At 35.3% G+C, this 20,434-nt stretch overlaps 2 protein-coding genes across 5 annotated transcripts in view; one reads left to right on the top strand and one right to left on the bottom strand.

Moving 5' to 3' along the window:
- The window catches only part of kcc (solute carrier family 12 member kcc), a 334,603-nt gene that overhangs the window by 187,886 nt on the left and 126,283 nt on the right, over positions 1 to 20,434 (bottom strand). The gene's annotated exons all lie outside the window — the stretch shown is intronic.
- LOC117995312 (monocarboxylate transporter 6-like) lies at positions 221 to 9,879 on the top strand. Its single transcript, XM_069502338.1, has 10 exons — positions 221 to 377; positions 1,077 to 1,203; positions 1,852 to 1,986; positions 4,237 to 4,347; positions 5,016 to 5,192; positions 5,461 to 5,623; positions 6,232 to 6,379; positions 6,944 to 7,091; positions 7,955 to 8,146; positions 8,983 to 9,879. The coding sequence occupies exons 1-10, from the start codon at positions 282 to 284 to the stop codon at positions 9,135 to 9,137; spliced, it is 1,452 nt and encodes a 483-aa protein (XP_069358439.1). The 5' UTR covers positions 221 to 281; the 3' UTR covers positions 9,138 to 9,879.

Genomic DNA, 20,434 nt, shown 5'->3' with positions numbered 1-20,434 from the left:
TATAAGGGTCCTTTTTTCTCTCGAGTTACGGAACTCTAAAAACTGATAAGCTTTCAGACTTTACAATAAATCACCTTTTCTTTGTTTTTACTCAAAAGTAATTATTTTAGATACATTCAAACACGTGGGAACATGGATTTAATTTTGATAACACTAGTACCTGCGTCAATTAGACAGGTATATTTGCACAAGATAAAGAACTGAGTCGAGTTGACATCTCTGATTCAAGATTAATGTGTTATTAGAATCTCAATTTGGTTGACGGAATATCCAAAGTAAAAATGAGTATGAATAAAACGAAAAATAAAAAATATGAAATGGTGGCACCAGATGGTGGATGGGGTTATATGATATGTCTGGCTGTAATTCTTAATTTGGTGAGTTTTCATTTATAGATGTAACATTTTTTATTTCACTTTTCTAAACTTCCGCTTTGAATGAGGCAATCACCGTTTGATTCTTCGATTAATTATTTATTAAATCTATATAATTTAAAAGGAAAATGTGACTGACTGACTAACTGATCAACGCACAGCTCAAACTACTGGACGGATCAGGCTGAAATTTGGCAAGCCTATTGCTATTATGACGTAGGTAGGTACATCAGCTAACAAAGGATTTTTTAAAATTCAACCCCTAAGGGAGTAAAATAGTCCAACTAAGCGAAAAGCTTGTGCAAGGAGTAGGTACGGCAATAGTGCAACGGGCGGGGTTTGAACCGGCAACCTTCCGGAATTCAGTCCGCTTATTAAGACTCATTATATGATATGTCTGGTTAAAACCTACTATTTACTAAGCTATTACACTGATCGCGATCAATTTACTCTTATCCATCCGGATTTTATTTCTCCATCTCCGAAGGTATTCACCAGATCTTCATCAAAAATGGGACTACCTCTAAAGTATGGCCTACCTAATAAAAAAGAATTATCCAAATCGGTTCATAGTTGGCGGAGAAATCGCGTAACAAACATACAACAAAAAATACAGTCGAATTGAGAACCTCCTCCTTTTTTTAAAAGTCGGTTGAAAATGATTTTATATATCAAACTTGTACTCTGTTTTTGCCATAACAGCTGACGATATCCGGATTCATGAACTGCTTTGGAATAATATTCAAAGAATTGTTTATTGAATTAAGGATGGACTCTACGAGTATCACGCTATTTAATGGAATTAATTTTTTTGCAATAGCTATATCAGGTGCGTTATTTTTTCCTTGTTACTGAATGATTCACTAAATACTTACCCATATTATTATAAATGCAAAAGTGTCTGCTGGTTGATTTGTCTTTCAATCACGCCGCAACGGAGCAACGGATCGACATATTTTTTTGCATGGATAGTTGGATATAAAAGTAAAGACCTGGACCTTTTATCCCAGAAAATCAAAGAGTTCCCAACTTCCCACAGTATTTTGAAAACCTAAATCTACGCGGACAAAGTAGCTGGCATCTTTAAAAAATTGTTAAATTACTTTACTCTCAAAATGGGAGATGTCAAGCATTAATTTAAAGTTGAATTTATGTTTTCTTACAATGTTATTTTATATACACTTATATGTAGGTAATCTTTTATGTATTATATCACACAATATACACTTTTATGTTATCTTTTTCCTTTTTTTTCTTACCTTTGCCTTTCTTTCTAAGTTCTTCCACTCGACTTATCCGTCTAAATTTGCATGCTGTATCGCCTATAATTTGAATTAATTATACCTAATATTATAATAACTTAGCACCTGGGATTTGATTAGTGTATTTTTTTGTATGATTCTGCTGGTGGTTCAGTTAAAAAAAACTTACATAACAGTTGATTAGCGTTTCGTAATACAATTTGTTTTTTTTTCAGGGTTCATGACCAGTTTTTTATTGAAATACATGTCAATCCGCCAATTGGGACTAATTTCTGCGTTTGTCTTAAATGTTGGCGTACTTGGCACAGTATTTGTTAAAACACAGTTTCAATTTTTCTTTTGTCAGGGGTTTTTCAGGTAAATTATTATTATAATCCATACTAATATTATAAAGACTACACACTAATATTAAAAATGTGTCTGTCTGTTTGTCATATTCCGGAAAATCAAAGAGTTCCTACGGGATTTTAAATAAAAAAAATTTACAAAAAAAATAAAAACCGACTTCGTTACATAAACACTAAAAATTGAAAAATAATTTAATTTATTACCGAATATATTATGTATACAAGAGTTAATATAGTTCCATAATAATACTTTTTGGTGCCGGTGCCAATTAGCTTTAGCTGCGCGAATCGTCTAGACTTCATATTTTTATGGGACTCCACACTGGCACCTCATTGGCACCGACCCCAAAAAATATTATTATGGAACTATATTAACTCTTGTATACATAATATATTCGGTAATAAATTAAATTATTTTTCAATTTTTAGTGTTTATGTAACGAAGTCGGTTTTTATTTTTTTTGTAAAAAATTTTTATTTCACAATTTTTAGTGGCCCCATGGAATTATGCTATGACTGGTTAAAAATCTACTGTTTACTAAGCTATTACACTGATCGCGAGCAATTTACTCTTATCCGTTGAGGAGTTCCAGTATCTATCTTCGAAGATGTTCATCAGATCTTCACCAAATTGAAATGGGACCAACTTTGAAGTATACCCTTTCAAACAAAAAAAGAATTTTCAAAATCAGTCCAGGCATTTTCGAGTAATCGGGGAACATACATAAAAAATAAAAAAAAAATAAAAAAAAAAAGATTCCGACGAATTGAGAACCTCCTCCTTTTTTTGAAGTCGGTTAAAAATCTGAAACTTATGCCCGATGTAGTGCCGGGCCTCATCTTGTACCTAATATATTAGGTATATTATAGAATCTTGAGTCATTTATTTAAGGATTTTTCTCGTTATAAGTCCCGCAAATTGCTATTGCGCTGGAACCATGTCTCATTAACATCGAAATGACGTCATTTTGAAAACTATCAACTCGAAACTTCAGTCTAGTGCTGACGTCACTAAAATGGCGGCCACACGCATTAGCAATTTTCGAGACTTATACCAGTGGCCCTACCGCGGTTGTTTGACAGCTACAATGTCACGATCGCAATCATCTCTGATTGGTTAATGCTCGCTCACTATTGGCCACAATGCATTGTTGCAACAAGAATCGCACAAATTCAGCCAATCAGAACAATTGAGATTTTAATAATGATTGATGCAGGTTTTAGACAATCGCCCTACAGTTTATTTAAACATGACAATCTGTCAACTGGTTTTGGGTGTACTTTGCGCTTGGCACAGAATTTACCTACAACTCAAATCAGTTTAAATTTTTCTATTGTCAGGTGTTTTTGCAGGTAAATTGTAATTATGGTAGGTAATAGGTATGCATATTTATTATTTGTAGATGAAATCTTGAGTTGTTTATCTAAAGATTTTTCTTGTTACCGGTTAATTTATTTTACAACATAAAATAATCACTGTGACTACATATTATGAAACATACCTAATTATTCCTCCACGCTCTAGTCTGTCTGTGTGCACTAATTATAGAAACCACTGTAAGGATTTTCCCGCGGTTTTCGCTAAAGGAACGACGGATTCCTCAGTAACATATTTTATTGTATTCATTTGTGTATTTATAAAAGTTTAGTGTAAATTGGCCAAACTATACACTTCCGAGATCAGTGTTTCCTGTCAATTTATAATCCGGGTATCTTTACAACAAGACTGAATAGGCACCTTCTAGGCAAACGCGTTCCATCTTAGGCCACATCATCACTTTCCATCAGGTGTGATCGTGGTCAAGCGTGCGCCTATAATGAATAAAAAAAAACTATTTTGTGCAGCCAGGTGCCTGCAGTAAATATTGCACATCGAACTTTGGATTGAGATTTCTGCTTCGTAGAGCGTCGTCTCTGTCACTCATAGCTATATGACATATCGTCGCTCTCAACGACAGAGACAACGCTCTACAAAGCCGTTATCTCTTTTTTTCTTAAGTTCGATGTGCAATATTTCCTGCCGGATACTGTATGTGTGGTTGTCGAATAAGTCAACAAAAATCACGCTACCAGTGGGAGGCCAGGACGGGCCACTAGTATTTAGATACATAGTACAACTAGCTCAACTAAATATTTACTACAGTAAACTTTACATTTTTTAAAATATTAATTTTTTTCGCAAGTTGTTTTCTTAGGATTTATTTTATTTCATATAGGTGCACTTCCCTGAAAAGCTGACTTTTAATACCTCTATGTTTCAGAGCATTGGACACGGGGTTATATTTAATGTAAGCTTGACTATGCTCAATAACTATTTTGTAAAAAGAAGATTGCTTGCTAACAGCTTCACGCAAACAGTTGTGGGTCAGTTTTAGTATATTATGTACATTGTTATTGTACTATATTATTATCTTTTTTTTATTTTTTTATTCAGATACAAGTTAGCCCTTAACTGCAATCTCACCTGATGGTAAGTGACGATGCAGTCTAAGGTGGGAGCGGGCTAACCTGGAAGGAGTATGGCAGTTTTTATTAAACCCATATATACCTTTGGTTTACACGGCATCCATCGTACCGGAACGCTAAATTGCTTGGTGGCACGGCTTTGCTGGTAAGGTGGTAACTAGCCACGGCCGAGGCCTCCCACCAGACCAGATCAGAAATTTAGAAATTATAAAATTCCAAGTCCCTGCCAGGAATCGAACCCGGCACGTGAACGATAGTATAGTATGAAGTATGGATTTAATTTTGAATTATTGTCTCCTTAGGTTAAAGTTAATTATAGGTAATTTTACTAGTTAATTCACTTTTATATTTTCATATTATTATATTGTAAAGCTTGCTTAAATTATATGGTCTCTTCAAACGTAGGTACTGTTGTAAATTTATAATTAATAACTATTTAAGTAATTTGTAAAACAAAATTGTAATCCTATTTGGCCTTATTTTCAGTCTGTTATTATGTAAAATTATATTGTATGTGTCGCTGTTGATTGCAAATAAACGAATAAAATAAAATAAAATAATTTTAGCTGCTTGTGCCTTTGTAACGCCCCAATTCGTGAAGTGGACAACGGAAATGTATGGGAATCGAGGCACATTTCTGTTGATATCTGCTATATCCATGCACAGCTTTTTCGCAATGGCCGTAATGCAACCCGTGTCGTGGCATATGAAAAGAGTCGAAGTACCTGAGGACAAAGAAAATGGTTTGTTAATATTTTTTGTCATTTCCATTAGGAGAGTGAAAATTATAATTCAATAATATGCTTCTTCAATAACTTTTACAGGGTGTAACTAAACACAATCTAATCTTCATCTGTACATTCTAAAACAGATTTTTATAAATTTTTATACATCATAGTTTTTTAATTATTGTGCAAAATGTCGAAAAAATACGATTGTAGTACGGAACGCTCGTTGCGCGAACCTGACTCACGCTTGGCCGGTTTTTTAAAGCAACATTTTATGTTTTAGAAACTAAATTACTACTGGTCAAGGATAAGAAATATGTGACCAAGAAGGAAGATTTAAGCGCGTCGATAAAATCATATAACAAATCAGAAAATATTGCGAAAGAGACTGACGAGAATATTAAAACTGTTGGCGATAAGGCAAGGGACCATAACAGCCGACTAAAGTACGTGATTTATAATTTTTAATCTTTTATAATGTCATCTCTATATATAAAAATGAATCACTAAATGTTGCTCATCGCAAATCTCGAGAACAGCTGAACCGATTTCGCTATTTTTTTTTTATAATATTCCTTGAAGTACGAGGATGGTTCTTACGGATATAAAAATTTAAAAAAATGCCTGAAAAAGAATCGACTGTTAGGCGGTACGAAGTTCGCCGGGTCAGTCTAGTGATTAATAAAACAATGTTTTAAAATTAACTGTACATTATGATAGTTCACTACTTACGTTTAAAAAAATACATAAATCCCATGTTTATAGTTCAGTTATACTTAGGATGGATTTGATATCAAGGGTATTTCATGTAGATTTTAAATCCAGTTGAACATAGAATTTTCACTGACTCGTAAAAACTCGTACCTATTGTTTAGTATTTTTGGAAAATATCGCTATATGACATGTTTCATACTTATGCAAGAAATCACATAAGAAAATAAATAAATTACAATATGATAGAACCTTTCAGAAGACCGTAAAAGCGGTCTTATTCTTTAGCTATTGTCGAATTATAATGCTGAATAATTAATAGTTCCTATAATGTTGGTTTCAGGAAATTTATACACCACATCATAGATGTGTCGCTGTTCAGAACCTTTTTTTTGTCCAACGCATGTGTCGGAGCTGCTCTAAGTCTTTTCACCGAAATGACTTACACCCTTATGGTTCCTCAAGCTTTATATTTTATGGGATGGAATGAAGTAAGTGTACTGTTCTACCACACGAGTAGCTTCTACTCTCGACTTCACATACTTTTTCCGTACCTCAAAAGGAAAAACAGAACCCTTATAGGATACAGATCACTTTGTTGTCTGTCTGTCTGTGGTTTGGATATAGTGGTGGACTATATCCAAACCCTTTTCATTCTGAAAGTGACCCGTGCTCAGTAGTGCCGGCGATGGGTTGATCAAAAATAAAATTAAAATAATATGAGAATATAGAAAATAGTTTCATATTTGTGCCTTTTGGGGTGGAGACCATGGATTCGTGGGGCGAGGATGCTAGATCCTTTTTTAAGGACCTTTCATCCCGTCTCGCGGAATCCACGGGGGAGCGGAGGGCTGGCAGCTACCTTGGTCAGCATATTAGTCTGGCCATTCAACGAGGTAACGCTGCCAGCGTTCTGGGCACCCTGCCTCGTTGCGGTGGTTTAAATGATATTCTCGATCTGTAATTTTTATTTACAATTGTTTACACACAGACATTATTAAAAATAGTATTGTCTTTCGTGTTGGAATTTTCATGCGCTATACAAATGCTTTCAGAACCAAGTGGCTTGGGCTGTGTCACTGAATGCGTTAGGAGATTTAGTGACGAGATTCTTGTTAATATTCATGAGCAGTGTGCTGGCGAAATTTGGGAGCCACGAGATTTATGTGGCTGGACTGGCCATTGCTTTTGGGTCTAGAATCGGTAAGTATTAAATAGGCACATTTAAGCCAAAATGTACCTACCAAATCATATTATATTACACTGATTTCGAGAAAATGTTATTTAAAAGTTTTACTTATGATTACTCACGGTTCAACTAATTAAATGCAATTTGTGCCCGTTAATTTGTGCTCTTTTCTTCGTAGCTTTGAGATACTTCCGTTACTTAAATATTAATTCAGGATTTTATAGTAATTGAAACTTCATTAACTCCTTTTTAGGGTTCCGTACCTCAAAAGGAATAAAGGAATTCTTATAAGATCACTTCATTGTCTGTCTGTCTGTCTGCCCGTCTGTCCGTCTGTGCGTCTGTCCATCTGTCGTGTTTGACAATTTGTGTGTTGGTACATACTCGTTTTGGGATAAGTGGCTCCAAATATAACTACTTATTTAAAAAATCTAGAATATTTTTGCAAAGCGCGAAGCCCGAATCTCGCAAAAGACATGAATGAAACGAGCCTATGAGGATAAGTGGAGTGAAGGGGGTAGGTCGATTGCTGTCGATATCCGACCGGCATTGCCGAAGGTAGAGTCGGTGAAGCTGGAGGAAGGGATGACGAACCGAGCCTTCTGGAGTAGCCCACTTTAGTCGAGTGCAACCAATACACCTAAGTTTAACCAACTGCCACTTAGTTAAGAGGAAATGCGGTTGGTCTTTTCTCCATATAAACATTCTCGTCTGTTTTCTTTCTGGTTTATGAACCAGCAAATTTTTACAGTAAAATAAATATCAACTGTCAGTCAGTCAGTCAGTCATCTGTCACCTTTTCTTTTTATATATTTAGATTAACGTTTAGGTATATGTTTTTATTTATTTCGACTAAATTGTTCATGTCTGTTTTAAGGGATGCTCTGGTCGGACAACCGACTTGCCATAACGACCTTCATGACAATAATGGGAATTTCACGCTGTATCATCATGGTGCTTACGCCCGTTGTGGTTGCGGACGCTGTCGTTATAGAACAATTTTCTGCTGCCATGGGATTACTGTTTTTGATATTTGGCCTCTTTAATTTGTTCGTTGGACCTGTTATTGGTACGTTTCATATTTATAAAACAAAGTCCACCCGCCCAGTTTGTCGGTCTGTGTGCGCTTATCTTAGAAACTACTGCTCACGACTTCGTCCGCGTGGATTTAGATTTTTAAGAATCCCGTGGGAACTCTTTGATTTTCCGGGATAAAAACTAGCCTATGATACTCTCCGTCCTTTCAAATATCTCTATGCTAAAATCAAGTCGATTGGTTGCTTAGTTAGGGCGTGACGGAAGGACAAAACATCAAACACACATTCGCATATTTATAATATTACTAGCTGATGCCCGCGACTTCGTTCACGTGGATTTAGGTTTTTAAAAATCCCGTGGGAACTATTTGATTTTCCGGGATAAAAAGTAGCTTATGTCACTTTTCAGATACTTAACTATATATCCATGCACAAAATCACGTCAATCGGTTGCTGCCTTGCGACGTGATTGCAAGACAAACCAACAAACCAACAAACAAATACACTTTCGCATTTATAATAGGGGACTGATAGATACAAAATCTTATTGCAGAATCCGTATAAAAATCCCTGCAATAGTTTAGCAGCTTGTAAATTTATAAAGGCTAGGCGTGTAGGTAGTCTTGGTCGAACTATGATAATATTTTTTTAATATAGTCGACAAATATCAAGCCCGAGAATTTTTCTGATAAAGAGAAAGATAATACATAGAAGATGAGAGATGATGAGACGTCATAATGATAGAATTGTTATTTTTTATAATAACCACTTTATTAGTAGGTATGTCATGTGGTAAATGTAGAATACGTATATTGTAACTATTCCTTATTATTACCTAAATAAAATATAAAAAAAATATTTTTTGCAGGTGCTGTCCGAGATTTGACCGATAGCTACACAACAGCTTTTTACATACTAACTTCATTTTATGCAATTGTGTTCATTTTCTGGTCGATAGAATTGCTCTATAAAAAGACAAAGCATAGGAGACGACCAAAAACAGACATCACATCAAACCCATGACAAGATCTATAAGAAATTTGAACAGGACTTTAATTACCTAACTTAATACTGGTTATATAATATTAACTTCATTTACCCCAGAGCAACTTAATGCGACATTGCGGCATGCCTAATGGCTGTATGTATAGTTCCCGGCAATTAAATAGTCGCGTCTCACCTACGATGCGAGTACCTACTGTGTACAGATGTAGCACTCACACTAATACAGATGACGAACGAGTGTTGATGTGAAATGGTGGTGGTGTGTTCCGCTCCCTCCTGTCGCGCGCCCCACTGACGCCCAAAATGCTATTGCGACGCGTCTGGCGGTTAACTTCAAGAACGACTATTTAATTGGCACGGACTATACAATAATTTAAAATGTAGCAAAAATCGTTGGCAGATTGTTGTACCGTAATATTCCAACTGTACAGCACGTTGTCACACTATTTTGTCTCGGCATAAAAATATAGAAATATGCTGCATGCTGCATGATAAGTCAGCAAAATGTTTTCATTAAGAGCATTAATCGTTGCTTCGGCGTAAAACAGCTTTTAGGAAGTAATATTTTGATATCAAGCCTACAGAATTCAGAATATGTATAGTGTAGTGATAAAGGAGCGTGAGCTTGTAGTGTAGCCACGTAGTTATTTAGTGAAACATGAATGCGCGTTATTAAAATAGTTGTACAAAGTTCATCAAATTTCTACACGTTTATGTGTTAATTCAGCAAAACTCAGACAGAAATAAAATAGAAGCTAAACCGGCTATTTTTTCACAATTTTACCAAAAGCAGTCAAGATAGCGAACCGTAGTAGTTGGCCTGTATGGATCTGAAATAAATATTTTTTCTTAATGTTATTTTATTTTACATGAAAGTACCTAAACTAATATAAGTAAACTACTTATGCTCGTGAGTTCATCCGCGTAGGCTACACAAACGTCGAAGAGGTTAAATTTTTAAATATCCTTTACAGTTTTTAGGAATCCTTACCTCAACAGGTAAAACGGAACCTTTATAATTAAGATCACATCGTTGTCCGCATAGAGGCATCAAGTTTAAATTTGAAATTTAAATTTTTAAATTTTGTATTTGTAAATGCAAAATTGTGTCTTTCTGTCTGTCTGTCTGCCTGCTAGCTTTTCACGGCCCAACAGTTCATCCCGGGAAAGGACATAGGCCACTTTTTATCCCGGAACATTAAAGAGTCCCCACGGGATTTTTAAAAAAGCTAAATCCACGCGGACGAAGTCACGGGCATCGTCTAGAATTAAATAAGGCCTGCAGCTGTGCCTGCAGTCCCTTGGAGCTATAAAGACATCAAACTTCAGAGAAGTTAACGCAATCAAAACCTATAGGGTTGACCAAGAAGCAAGGTTCACAGCACAAATAAAGGAAAATACTGTTAATTTGTAAAATATCAGATAAAAAATATTGTACAAACTTACATTTTGTAGTTGGATATATAAGTTAAGCAACAAAATAATTAATTACACGTATTTTTCCAAAGTACGGAACCCTCCTCGGCGCGCGAGTCCGCCTTGGCTGGTTTTTATTTTATTCAATATAAACGGTTTGACTATAAAAGGCAAATGTGAAGTTTATGAGGGCCCGCGTGTAAAGGATCGAGGGACGGAGCATTTCAGCCTGAATGGATCACATCTTTAAACGAGATCGTGGAACTAAACAACCCATATCCCACAGCCATGGATTAACCCAAACTGAAACTTCAGACGAGTGTCGTTATAAGTTATATAAATGGAAAAGCTGACTGACTGACTGATCTATCAACTCACAGCTCAAAATACTGAATGGACCGGGCTGAAATTTGGAATGCAGATAGCTATTATGACGTAGACATCCGCTAAGAAAGGTTTTATGAAAATTAAACCCGTAAGGGGGTAAAATAGGGGTTTGAAATTTGTGTAGTACATGCGGACAAAGTCGCGAGCATAAGCTAGTTAGTTATATAACTGCATAACACACATACTTTATTTAGATTTGGCTCTCATTTATACCTACCAACTGTACTAGTAGGATTTTGTACTAGTAGGTACATGACTAAAGCAAGTTCTGTATCGTATTCGACATTTTACTGAGGGTTGTGTCCCCTTCCATCACTACCCATATTATAAATGCGAAAGTGTGTTGTTTATTGAACTGTCCTTCAATCACGACGCAACGGAGCAACGAATCGACATGATTTTTTTGAATGGGTTTAGTTAAAATCCCGAAAAATAACATACCTAGACTACATTTATCCCGAAAAATCAAAGAGTTCCCACGGGATTTTTTAATCCTATAAATCCACGCGGACGAAGGCGTCAGTAAGTTATTTATATATTAGGTAGTAGGAGCTTTCTTGAGATAAAAGTGCGTAATAAAGGAAATTTATCAATAAGTATTAGTCGACAGTAACAAAACATAAAATAAGTTTTACGTAATTAATAAAGGAAGTTAATCAATAAGTATTAGTTAAGCACACCACAGTAGTCAAAAATAAAGTAAGTTTACCTTATATAACACATTTATTAGTGTTTCTAGAAATCGGACTAAGGAATAAATAATTATAATTATAAAATTATGTAACAATATCATGGTAAGTAGGTCTGTAACATAGAGATGAAACTTCGTGAAATACAAAGCTCAACTTAAACCGACAATTAAGTTATTTTGTTGAATAATTATTTTCTACATGAAACCTTTAGATAATAATCGTGCAATGTAAATTATATTAGTGTTAGAAATCATATTATAAATATTAGTAATGAGTTAAATGCTATGGCCATAATTAATAGAGCGCATAAAATATAATATGAAGAAAACATTTGATTGAATGAAGCATATTCCACTAAACCTTATGTGATTCATTCAATCAAATGTTGTTGACAATACACATCCCTAAATTGCATATCTATTTAAAGTAACTTCCTGATTAAGCTTGCTAATCGTTAAAATTACTAAAATTATTTATCAAAGTAGTATTACATTTGATTGTTAACATACATTATTGACTTTAATTAAGATACTTCGAAGGTAACTTCACGTGATAGTTGAGTTCATTCATGATAAACGATATAAAAAGCCGTGTGGCCTAATAGGCAAGTAGTTCTGTACCCGTAGTACAAGATTTTACGTCTCACCAAACCAAACCAAATTCGAGAGTCGAAATACTTCCGCGTTACAGTAAACTGGATCTTAAATGCCTTGTTTTAAAGCTCAAGTTTGTCTACACTTCTACAGCCAGCGCTCCAAGCGGAAACATTGCGAAATTAAAATCAGTGGCATTGAATATTTGACTTCAATTCAAGGCTGTTTAGGTCCATTTTACTGTAACGCGGAAATATTTCGACTCTCGAATTTGGTTTCGTTTGGTGAGACGTAAAATCTTGTACTACGGGTACTGTAATGAAAATCGACAAATAAACTTGTGAAATCGTCTTCGAGTTATTTTTCCTTCGTGGGCACCTTACATTAGTAATTTTTAAATAAAAATACTTAATAATGAAACAATTTTCTTGTTATTTTAAATCTTTTAGGTATACAGTCAGGATCATGAGCAAAATACCAAGATTGGTGATGTACAGTACGCGGCAGAAAGTAATGTACATCGGCTATTAAAAAGACATTTCGGCTTTGTAAAGCGTTGTCTCTGTCACTCATGCCTATATGACATTTTGTCGGTCTCAACGACAGAGACAAAGCTCTATAAATCTGTTATCTCCTTCTAAAGGTCGATGGACATTACTTACTGCCGCGTACTGTAGCTGCTTAGTCGTACGTGCTAGTCTAAAATGCTGCTCTATTTTAGCTTAAGTCTGAAATTCACCAAAACGGAGATGAGCGGAGACGTGTTTAGCACACGAGTGTCTGTCCACTGAAGTGGAGTGACGCAGAAATAGTAGCAGTATAGTTGACCAATCAGAGTTTTATCAGATGACGGAATAAAATTATCACGTTATTTACCGACATTCTGATTGGTCTGCTCAGCACACCTCCACTCCGATCCGCTTCAGTGGACAGGCACCCTAATCAGATCACACAGAGATGACGCAAAATTTTTCTTACCACGATCAGTCCATTGCTGGCCCACCACTGAGCACGGGTCTGCTCTCAGAATGAGAGGGGTTTGGGCCATACTTAGTCTGCCACACTGACCCAGTGCGGATTGGCTAACTTCACACACCTTTAAGAACATGAAAGTTTATATCATGAAAGTCCGACATATTATAAATTTATATCCATGAAAATTAGTATTTGCGCTGTCAGTTAAAATGAAAAAATATGTATTTTACAATTTTTGGAAATTTCACCATCAAGTCCAGTTCCGTTTATAAAGAAATGTGAAAATATTTGGTCAAAAATAAAGATATAAGTATAAGAGTATTGTTTCAGATTTTTTTTAATTCGACCCTTCACCGATTTTCAAATATTTGAGCGAAACCGAGGCGGGTTAGCTAATTTATCATAACTTGAGACCGGATTATATGCAACATAAAAAGCTTGTTATATGCATGCAAATATGCATGAAAAATGCTTGAAATATGCACAAAAATTGGCAGAATATGCGAAATTAAATTATAAATTATAGAATCCTAAAAAAGAGAAAAGTAAGTATTAGTTTTTTTATTTCAAAATCAGCATACAATTAGTAAATAATTTTTGATAGGCGATAATAGGTACAGTAACATTATATGACATTAAAATTATTTAAAATTTTTGTAAACGTAAGCAATCAAATATTTTTCAAAATTTTCAGTGGTATCTAGGGCTAATGGCTATTGCTATCTCTCTCTAGCCGGACGTTTGACAGCAATGATCGCGAGATTTACGCCTGTCGCGAGATACGTAATCACCCCGCCGTACTTTGTAGTGAGCCGGCGATATGCTGCTATATATTGCTCATGATGATGATGATGAATTATGTACCTACCAAGTTAAAACAGATAATTGTCAACATAATAAATTCGTATGAATCCGTTCATGGAATTTACCACAACACCTACTTAATGCTTATAAAACTATTTACATATAAATTATCTTACATAACGAAAACATGCCATAAAACATACATTACACAAGCACAGTTATTAATAAATTTTTGCATATTAAATTGAGCAGAATCCTAAAAGTGAAAACTAAGTAATTTTGTACTTTATGGGAGCTTATGACATATTATATCGTAGATAATCGCTGGTATTCTCACGGATGATGGATAGAACTCGGATGACGGAGGTGCAGTGCGTAATCGCCGTTACAGTTTTAGGTTCCGTAATCGAGTCCGTCCGTTTGTCTGCCGCGGACTATCTCATAGACCACAATAGGTAGAGAGTTGTAGAGGTATAGAGTGTGTATTTCTGTTGCCGCTATAACAAATAATAAAAAACCGGCAAGTAAGTGGCGGGCCACGCGCAATGTAGGGGTCCGTAGTTACAATCTTCGAAAAACAGATATAACTCCTTAACCTGTGAACCCTACTTAGCCATGATAGTTTTCCTTTAAAATTGATTATATATACCTACTACTGCTGTGAATTTTTTCACGTTCCTATATACTACCATTTGGCTGATAGAGGGGGGGGGGGGGGGGTAAGGGACACTTGAAATCGACAATCGACACACCCACAGTATTTGTAAAAGGCCTATTCAACGATACCACACACTAAGGGGTAAAAAAAAAATTCATCCCCACTGCATGTAGGGGAGCTACCTTAAAAATAATATTTATCACAATTTTATTTCACCACATTGTCGGCGTGATTAATATTTATTCCCATGCCAAATTACAGATTTCTAGCAGTACTAGTCTCTGAGATTAAATTAACACGCCGCAACGGAACAACGGCTCGAGGTGATTTTTTTGCATGGTTATAGCTGGTACTCGTAGTGGAAGATATGAAGAATGACATAGGCTGCTCTGTATCTAGGTTAAAGTAAAGAGTTCCCTGGATATTTTAAAATCTAAATTCACTCGGACGAAGTCGCGGGCATCTGCTAGTAAGTAAATATTCAAACGTGAACAAGATAAATAATGCGACTAGAAACTGAAGCTAATGCCAACTATATTTTTTTTCTCATTGAATATTTTATATTGCAATAAAACTGGATATATTATAAATAGAATCTTATCTTTCAAATAAGTTCTATTTAGTGTTTGTAATAAAATAAATTTACGTAATCTATCTATACTAATCTATACTTTCATACTTCTATACTATCTATACTATATAATATAATATAATATATAATATAAAGAGGTAATGTTGTTAAGTTAGTATTTAGGGGGTAATCTTTGGAACTACTGAACCGATTTTGAAAATTCTTTGGCCAAAAGAAAGCTACATTATTCTTGAGTACTATAGGGCTATATTTTATTTTCAAAAAAATTAGAGTTCCCTTCGAAAATTGCAATAAAGTGAAAAAAGTCGTGTCATCTGTGAGCTTCCGTGGCGTACGCTGCCTAAATAGTTAAAGTTACACGAAAACAATGTTCGGTGGAATTGTTCCTCTTAAACAGTTCTAGATAAAAGTCCGCAATAGCATTTATTTATCTTTTACGGTAGGCTCACAATAATCATTTTTATGGTTTGAAATGTGGTCTAAAACAAAGCTTTACTTTCGGAGGTTTTTTTTACTATCATAGTATTAATCCTTATCAAAATCAAATTGTTTGTCATCTCAAGTATTTAATTTAGACCAAAATTGCCCTGTATATCATTTCATTTAGAATAATGTCTTAGGAGATATCACGAAATTAACAAAAATGGCGACGGCCGCGGCAGTCTGACAGGGACAGTCGAGTGTAGAAAACGGGTAGTGGTGCGTGGGGCGCAACGGATCTACTACTACTACTACTAGGCTACTTTTATACTGGAAAATCAAAGAGTACCTACCTACGGGGTTTTTAAAAATCTAAATCTACGCGGACGAAGTCGCGGGTATCAGCTAGTCATAAGTATAAAATAAAAATGTTTTTATTCATTACATAGATAGATTTTCTTCATATTTTAGAATTAAGCCTAATTTAATTGCGGCTTAGCCAACTTCCACTATATTATATTAGTGCAATAATAATAAGAGTAGGTAGGTATTTCCCACCAAATATAACACCCATTAAGAACCTGCTAGTATCAAAAAGAGATATAAAACGGTCAAGTCTTATCGTAATGTCTAAAGCACTAAATTCTACAAGGATTTTATAGCAAATGCTATCTACATAATATTTGATCAAATAGGTATATAAGTTATTTAATATGAAGGTATGCATAGGGGTGTGCCTATTGTATATTTAAATTAGTATCCGCGACTTCGTCCACGTGGATTTAGTTATCTTAGGGTTCCGTACCTCAGAAGGAAAAAAGGAACCCTTATAGGATCACTTCGTTGTCCGTCTGTCTGTCTGTGTCGTGTCTGTCAAGAAAACCTATAGGGTACTTCCCATTGACCAAAAATCATGAAATTTGGCAACTAGGTAGATCTTATAGCACAAGTAAATGTAAAATTCCGAAACCATGAATTTGTGGTTACATCACAAAAAAATATATGTTCATGAACAAATAATTAGTATCTAAGTATTTTAAGATATGAAAGGGCTTTCCTGTAAATTCTATAACAGATTTTATTTCTTTTTATGCATACTTAATAGTTCTTGATTGATCGTGCAAAATATCGAATAAAATACCCGAGTACGGAACCCTCGTCGGTGCGCGAGTCTGACTCGCACTCGAACTGTTTGAATTTTATTTTACCATACTTTTTTGACCTTGTGGCCAGGCCGGTGTGGTTGTGCACAAAATTAATTTAAGATTAAATACTTATTTTAAGTACATGCGATATTATCTAAACATCTAAAGTAACGGTAATAATATATTTAGAAATTCAAATACGATATGTACGATAAAATATACGATAGACATCTTTGTAATTAATTAAGTAACGATGACGAACTTTTTAAATTAGTATCCCAAGCAAGTAGTAAAAACTTAGCTTAATAAATTAATCTCAGATTTTTATTAGGTGTCTATGGCCACTAAGAAAGCAATTATTGATTGGAAAATAATAATTTTGTAGTTATTTGACACAGGTATGTGTATTTTTTTAGTACCCAAATGTGTTCGATAGTCCAATAAACTTGAAAAAAGGACAAAAAATGTATATTTTTTTTTCACATGCTGTTTAAAACGATTGACGTTGATTAGTTTTGTGGCCCAACAACTCTGAATTTACTTTAATAAACTTTAGGTATGACTATGACTTTTATTTGAATGCTATTTTAAATCATTGGACCGTTCGACCGGTCTGAAATGAGTAAATATAAAGTGTACAAATTCAATGTTTTGTGACTGGGGTATTTGACTAAGCACATCAAAAATAAATTATTTCTTAGTGATTATTAAATAGAGTGTCTTCCAAAATACGTAAAATCCACGTCCCTTGTTTGTTTTAGGTGTAATAACAACTGCCACACCCGTTCCAAGTTAGTACACTACCATCTTAGACCGCATCACCACTTACCACCAGGTGAGATTGCAGTCAAGGGCTAACTTGTAATGAAATTTAAAAAAAAAAACCGAAATCGTATGGAAATATCAAATCGGGAAACGTCGTAATTTGACACCAGTTTTTTAATCTGAAAACTTACTCTCAGGCAAAGTTCATGACCCATAGGTAATTAAGAAAAACCACGCCACAAACACGGCATGGATTTAGTGCAAGATAAGCTATAAATCTCCATAATTACGCATATTATTTTATGTTCCTACTTAAACTCCTATACTTACTAGCTTATGCTCGCTAAAGCCCTGTAGGGATTGAATTTTCGAAAATCCTTTCTTAGCAGATTTAGCAGAGCAGTTGACGTCATAATGGTTATCTGCATGCCAGATTTCAGCCCGATCAGTCCAGTAGTTTGAGCTGTGCCTTGATAGATCAGTCAGTCAGTCAATTAGCTTTTCCTTTTATATATGTATATACAGAAGATGAGATGAAGATCAGGATCTAGTTTAGTGTCTTTTTTATTTAAATAATTATATGTTTTAGCTTCTTATACATATTCGTAATTAGGGCCTCAATAGCTCAACCGGTAAAGGTGTGGACTGAAAACCGAAAGGTCGACGGTTCAAACCCCGCCCGTTGCACTATTGTCGTTCCTACTCCTAGCACAAGCTTCACGCTTAGCTGGAGAGGAAAGGGGAATATTAGTCATTTAACATGGCTAATATTTAAAAAAAAAATTAGGTCAATCTACTAGATACCATGACATAGTTTTCTATATATTGTTGCATGTTTTCATAAGCCAATCAATTCAGGAAGGCATTTATTATGCCTTTAATAAGATGGTTGCAGAAATAAAATAATTTATAGTATTGAATACAAAGCAATAATTAAACCAATTGCTAATAATAAATTTAATAGGTACCTACTTAGAACCGCCGCTTAGAAACAAGATATATAAATGATATGCTTATGGCGCCTGTAAGACAATTATCTTTACTTATGTACAATCATCCTTTTAAGAAAATTATTTTTATGTAATAATAAGTATATTTACAATAAATAGTTAAACAACTTATTACTTACTTAATCACAATATAATCCTTACTCTGTAACTTAATCTAAATATATAAAAGGAAAAGGTGACTGACTGACTGACTGACTGACTGACTGAGCTATCAACGCACAGCTCAAACTACTGGACGGATCGGGCTGAAATTTGGCATGCAGATAGGGTTGCCAGGTCGCTTAACCTAATAGCCGGACAGACTAGCCAGTTTGGCAGGACATTTGGGTAGAAAGGCACGACACCCTACATTATTGAGGATTTTGTGTCTTAGTATTAATAGGTACGACAATTTTTTTTAATGTAAAATCAAGCTTTTTGTATTATTGTCATAAATCTTGTTGTCAGGCGGCACTGCCGCCTGCGGCAGCGACCGGCAGTCGACTCGCCTGCGCTCGGCCAAGCTCGTTTGCGAAATGTAAAAAGCCTAACAAAACCCGGACAAGCCGGACACCGTTTATTTTGGCCGGACACGCAATTAAAAGCCTACCTATGTCCGGCTTTATCCGGACGCCTGGCAACTCTACATGCAGATAGCTTTTATGACGTAGGCATCCGCTAAGAAAGGAATTTTGAAAATTCAACCCCTAAGGGGGTGAAATAGGGGTTTGAAATTTGTGTAGTCCAGGCGGACGAAGTCGCTAGCATAAGCTAGTTACTTATATTATGATTAGTCTTATCAGGGTTTTCCATTTTCCATACATTTATCCCATAAATCAAGTAAATAAATTCATATTATATTATTATTATAAATGCGAAAGTGTGTCGGTTTGACTGCTTGCGGCCTATTTTTCACGGCCAATCTATCGAATCTATAATAAATCGAATTTGCCTTATACAAAGAGAGCTTGCATCCTGGAGACGGACCATAGGCTGTATTATTTTTATCCCGGAAAATTTTATATTGTGGCGGTTATCATCTAGTATTTCATAAATCACATATTATTTATTGACAGTATCGAGCTATAAAATCCTCAGATAAAATCAGAACAAGAAAACTAAGTCGAAAGCTAAGATATTATAAAACTCCAAATAGGCAAATTCAAAAAGTGAAGAAAAACTCGTACGTTGGCGTGAGTGACACATATCTACGTGTACAGACTACATAAATTATATAGTACGCGACAGGTCGAGGTGGCACTCGGGGAGGGAACGCCCCGCACACCCGCACAGCCCCGCGCTAACCTGGTGCAGGTGAGTGCGGGTGACGTGCGGGCGTCCCTCCGCCTCATAACCCGATTGTCATCTCAATCTGTCGCGGACTATAGATATTCGCGCGAGGTTTACGCACCTTTTTAAACCCTACGAGCGTGATTCAAAAAATGGCAGGTCGTTCGAAAGTATGATAATAATAAAATCATAAAACGATAAATAAAAACATTTCGTTAACTAAAAATGAGCTAATTAAATCTTTCGTCAAAAAATTGAAAAAAAAGGATCACTAATGTGATCGAAATAATTACGTCACCGCACCGATCGCGTACGATTCAAACGACGGTTTCTCATCAAATATGAAATTCCTCAATGAAGCAAACTTCTCATGTTACAAATGAAAATGCTTAGTTTGTTTAGTTCTCCGTAAGTCATCGCACGGTGGCGCGCCAATGAAATACTGGCACTATATCACATATTTGCTGGTTTACGTTTGGAAAATCCGATAGTTTGTTTGCGAACTGTTTCTGCGCGCATCTTTAATTGGGGTGATAAACTAAAGCCTTAAGCTAACATATCCACGGCTTATGTGTGGAACCCCCCAAGG

The sequence above is a fragment of the Maniola hyperantus genome, chromosome 2, assembly GCF_902806685.2.
Source record: "Maniola hyperantus chromosome 2, iAphHyp1.2, whole genome shotgun sequence".
Lineage (NCBI taxonomy): Eukaryota > Metazoa > Arthropoda > Insecta > Lepidoptera > Nymphalidae > Maniola > Maniola hyperantus.
This window is presented reverse-complemented; position numbering and strand designations above follow the sequence as displayed.

Excerpts from the sequence above, each read along its gene's own strand:
- LOC117995312 (XM_069502338.1), top strand. The coding sequence starts at position 282 with ATGAGTATGAATAAAACGAAAAATAAAAAATATGAAATGGTGGCACCA. Across the intron at positions 5,193-5,460 it reads ACCTGAGGACAAAGAAAATG|AAACTAAATTACTACTGGTC; the intron begins GTTTGTTAATAT and ends TTTATGTTTTAG. Across the intron at positions 7,092-7,954 it reads TGCTTTTGGGTCTAGAATCG|GGATGCTCTGGTCGGACAAC; the intron begins GTAAGTATTAAA and ends GTCTGTTTTAAG.